Raw genomic sequence first — 4,293 nt, forward strand, 5'->3', positions numbered from 1 at the left:
TGTGCTATGTATCATTTCCTGTGAGCTGTCCTATCAAGGATGATAAGCGGTTGTCCAAAAGATGGGAAGGCCCAGTAAAACCACAAGGCGGGAGAATGAGACTAAGAAGTCGTTTGGAAGCTAGTCTTTCCTTTCATTTGTAGCATTTTGAAATAAATACATGTATTCATTTTATTTACATTGTAATTTTAGAAATGAACACTTGTTTGGTTACCACAGAAATTGCAAATGACAGCAGAATTCAATATTGAATTTGTAAATGGTTTCCATAGAGAAACACGAATGACATGTCTCAGCTCGGAATCGTGTTTACCCATGATGTTATTTTGCTGGATTTTCTAAATGAAATGACGGTCCAATTCTGTGGCAACCAAACAACCCACCTATGAAATTTTAAAATGAATTTCAAGATTCCAGATCCAAATAATAGATAACAAACGACTTCTAATAGGTTCGCTGTACTGATTTAGCTTAGCACGAGGTTGCAAAGGTCGAGCCGGTTACTGATTCGTTATTTTCCGAGACGCTATTGTGCTGCCTTCTTCTCGAACATAAACAAGAAAAGAAGATGTAGGCACATCGGTGTAGGATATATAGCGGAGTCGGAGTCGGAGTCGGAGTCGGAGATATGTACTCCACCTGACTTATATATAAACAAGGGTAGGAATCGGTAGTCCACACATTGGACTACTACACGAACGCGATCGTCCAGCGTCTCAACTCAAGCAACACCGGCCCTGCACCTATGGCGTACGTTGTCCTTCCCTCTCTCGATTATGTTCACCTTCCTCCACGTTTCAACATGATCTTCTCTCTCTATCTCGTTCTCTCCCCGAGTCAGAAGCGGCTCCGTCGGGGTGGAGAAGGCGATAGCGAGCCGGAGCCGGCGACGGTGTGTCGGCAAGGGTGATCCCAAACCTTAGGGCTAGGGCAGTGGTGTGCGACGCCGGCAACTCCGGCCCTGTTTTTTTTTTTTTTCCTTTTTTCTTTTGAAACCATGGCAGTTCGTCTCCCCTCCGTCGCAAATCAACCCAATTCTCCAATCTCCATGCTTCCTCCGATTCTCTTCCGCGAGCTTGCTTCCATCCCGGACGACGCATACCGGCGCATTTCCGGATTATCATGGGGCGCGACCCTGATATCCTGCTGTCCATCCATGGGATGGGAACTACTTGTGGAGCCTGCCGGAAGCCGGATGATCCTTGTGAGCGAGCGCCTGACGACCACACCTGACTGTGTCACCTCCTTCGGCGGAGGTTCACTCATCTATGTCGAATTTTCGAGGTAGATCTGGAGGGCTGTTACTTCACCTGACCGCCTCTGCCCGACCGCATGCCGCTCCCAACCATGCAGCGAGTCATCAACGCAGCCTGTGCCGTCTTGGACTCTTGGGTCACCACTCTCTACTTCGCATCTGCCGCAACCCAGGACCAAACCATCCATTTTCAGTTGTGTTGTCGAAATTGGATTGTTTGATTTGCCTATCAGTAGATGGGGATTGGAGGACTGGGGAGGGAGGGATATTATGCATTTCTGTCGGATTTATGTCCCAACTAGCCCGCGGGATGATTTCTGATATTCCTGATTTTGTGTAGAAAGCAGGGGGGAAAGGGGCCCTTTTCCCATTGCACTTATTAGAATGTGGATTCTTCATCATATTTTAAGATAAATTGTTATTCTGCTAATCAACCTGCTTGTTGCACTTCAGGTCTGAGAACGATTTGATCTCATCATCGCTGAAACCTGCCCGTCTTGACATCATCCCCGATTGCCTCGCCTCCCCATGCATTCTGACTTTGGACCGGTGGGAATGGGGCATGATGTTTTACATCAGGGTTGATCTTGCTGGATCTTACCACGCATATCCTCATGTGGGTGGCCCATTTAAGACCTTAGAAGAGGTTTACTCTGCTATTGAATGCGACCTGAAACAACGGCAGGATCCCAAAATGTAACTTTTTTTTAATCTCGGACTTCTTTCTACATTTTCATTTTCACAAGCTAATTTATTCCTATTTTGGGTGTACACATGCAGTCAGTTATCACATTGATTTCCCCACTTTTGGTAAAGTAAAATCTACTAACCATATCAAATGTTGTGACCAAAAACTAGCACGATGCCTCAGCCTGAAGATACTCAAGTGGATTATGTTGTACGGCAATGTCTTTACTGGCCTGATGGCAAAAGGAAGAAGCGTTTTAACGTTGATGAAAGACGTGATCGGAGGCGCCTGTTGGTTCAAGCTTTGGTGGATAAATATAACGATTATATCGGGGTTTGCTCTCTATCCCTCCTTCCTGCCTTCACTCTATGTCGGTTGCACTGTGTTCTACTGTAACAATCAATTAATTAAGGACTCTTGAAGTCGTCGACTCTTTCATGCAACAATCAATTAATTAATTACTGTTCTTAACTTTTAGGATCTTGCATATGAACTCAAGAATATCGTGCACTACGAATCAGTTTGTGTGCGTGATGCTTATAAAGTGACCTATCATATCAATTTCACTACAAAGATTAAGGGAACTGAAGAGTTGGATTGTCGCATGGATGAGCTCTTCTTTGCTGAAGTTACCTGTGACATTAAGACAGGAGAACGCAAATTTGTGGTCAGCTGTTTCTGCAGGATTCATCCCATTGATAATGGTATTATATACTCTTATCCTAACATAGATTTTTGTTCAAATACAGTTCATGCGTCACGCTAACTTGAACTTATCTGTTAGACAGTCCTATAAATATGTTTCTATGATGTGGCACCCGTATCATTCTAGCTCTAGCATATCATCTTTATTTGTTTACTATACTGACATGTTTGCTTGCCACGGGTCACCTCATCCATTATCCTCGAGCTGTATGTTGCACGGCCATGTTGAATATTTACACAATATTTTTTTTACTATGCTTGTGGCTGATTAGTTATTCGGCAATTCAATGACAATTCCACACTCACATTTTTCCCCATATAAATAAAGGTAGATGCCATGGTTGTAATGCGAAGCACCCCAACGCTGCTGTATACTCACCTGGTCAAGCTGATGCATGTTTTCCATTTGGTGCTTCTAATATGGTCCGTGAAGACTGTGACGAAGACGTAAGTAAGATGATTTATTTCATGCAAGCTTGATTCTGAGATAGCGGTTTGTATCCTTTTGTTGCTTCACTCACTGTTAATTTCATTCCTTTTACAGCCGGTAGCCGAGGAGAAGAGGTTAAGAATTTTCTACGAGAAGATGGTAATTGCTTATCTTGTAGCGTCATAGTATTATATGGAGTATGTAGTAACATAATGCTTGGTTACTTGATTGATGATTCCTTGTGTATTTAGTTTTGTCCAGGGCTTTAATAAACCAGGATATATTGAGAAACAGAGAATGGTACCTTCTAGGCTTCTGGCGTGGAAGTTATGAAAGAAAACTGGAGTTTAAGATTGGACTAATGTGTATATTTTTAGTGTTAAACTTTGCATGCTATAGCCAATGTTAGCGAAGACAACAAGGCAATAACATCTGGTTTTGAGATGGACCTATTTACTATGAACTACCCTTTCTGAGTAAGTGCCTTTGATGGTTTCATAAGAAGAAGTAGATTACTCTCGAAAAAATAAGAAGAAGTAGATTGTAGTAGTTGCTCATCCGTCAAAGATCTATCTATTTATTTATTTAGCGCAGAGCCTGATTGGAACCAAATTCAATGAAAATAAAAGCGCCTAAGTAGGCTGTTTTCTAACCTTGTCTTGAATCAATCAAAATGACAGCCTTATTTCAGAAAGAATAGAATAAAATAGATGTGACCGCGGTCTCATATGTCATCTCCTGCTGGATGACCCTTGATAACCATCATCGTACCTCTTAATCGCCCTCCCCAACAGTAACCTTGACTGGTACTTGCAGTTTTTCTCCTACCCATTTCTAGTTCCTATGGATGCATGTTCAGAGGTTTACGATATTCCTGATGCATACATGTACAGTCCTATTATATTTTGAAAAATGTATGAACCACCAGTGTTACAATATCAAGAATGAACCTACTCACGTACTTACAACTCAATTCAGGCATCTATATATACTTATGAATTCAGAATGATGGCAAATGACTCTAGCCTCAAGTAAAATGATAAGATGGTGATGGCACCTTGCTAATGCAGCAGTCAGCACATGCAAATCTGTATTGCCCATAGGACAGCAGAAAGTTCCTTACACGAATCTGAAACATAACAGTCGTCGTCTCCATAGACGCATCACAAGTACTTGAGGGCCTCACAGAGGGACAGAGCTTTAGTGACTTTGTGT

General features: G+C 42.3%; 1 protein-coding gene across 2 annotated transcripts; it reads left to right on the forward strand.

Annotated features, from left to right (window-relative positions):
- Nucleotides 1-695: 695 nt before the first annotated feature.
- On the forward strand, nucleotides 696-3,429 carry LOC127312744 (uncharacterized). 2 transcript variants are annotated; one of them, XM_051343291.2, is made up of 7 exons: nucleotides 696-750; nucleotides 1,709-1,951; nucleotides 2,114-2,276; nucleotides 2,422-2,647; nucleotides 2,977-3,095; nucleotides 3,193-3,237; nucleotides 3,330-3,429. In XM_051343291.2, the coding sequence occupies exons 1-7, from the start codon at nucleotides 746-748 to the stop codon at nucleotides 3,345-3,347; spliced, it is 819 nt and encodes a 272-aa protein (XP_051199251.1). In that variant the 5' UTR covers nucleotides 696-745; the 3' UTR covers nucleotides 3,348-3,429. The 2 variants fall into 2 exon arrangements, with proteins under 2 accessions (XP_051199251.1, XP_051199250.1); XM_051343290.2 differs by having other exon boundaries at nucleotides 3,340-3,429.
- Nucleotides 3,430-4,293: the final 864 nt, after the last annotated feature.

This window comes from Lolium perenne, chromosome 7 (genome assembly GCF_019359855.2).
Source record: "Lolium perenne isolate Kyuss_39 chromosome 7, Kyuss_2.0, whole genome shotgun sequence".
Lineage (NCBI taxonomy): Eukaryota > Viridiplantae > Streptophyta > Magnoliopsida > Poales > Poaceae > Lolium > Lolium perenne.

What these genes read in the sequence shown, in the direction of transcription:
- LOC127312744 (XM_051343290.2), top strand. An exon ending in GTGAAGACTGTGACGAAGAC is followed by an intron (nt 3,096 to 3,192) that starts GTAAGTAAGATG and finishes TTCCTTTTACAG; the next exon opens with CCGGTAGCCGAGGAGAAGAG. An exon ending in GAATTTTCTACGAGAAGATG is followed by an intron (nt 3,238 to 3,339) that starts GTAATTGCTTAT and finishes AGTTTTGTCCAG; the next exon opens with GGCTTTAATAAACCAGGATA.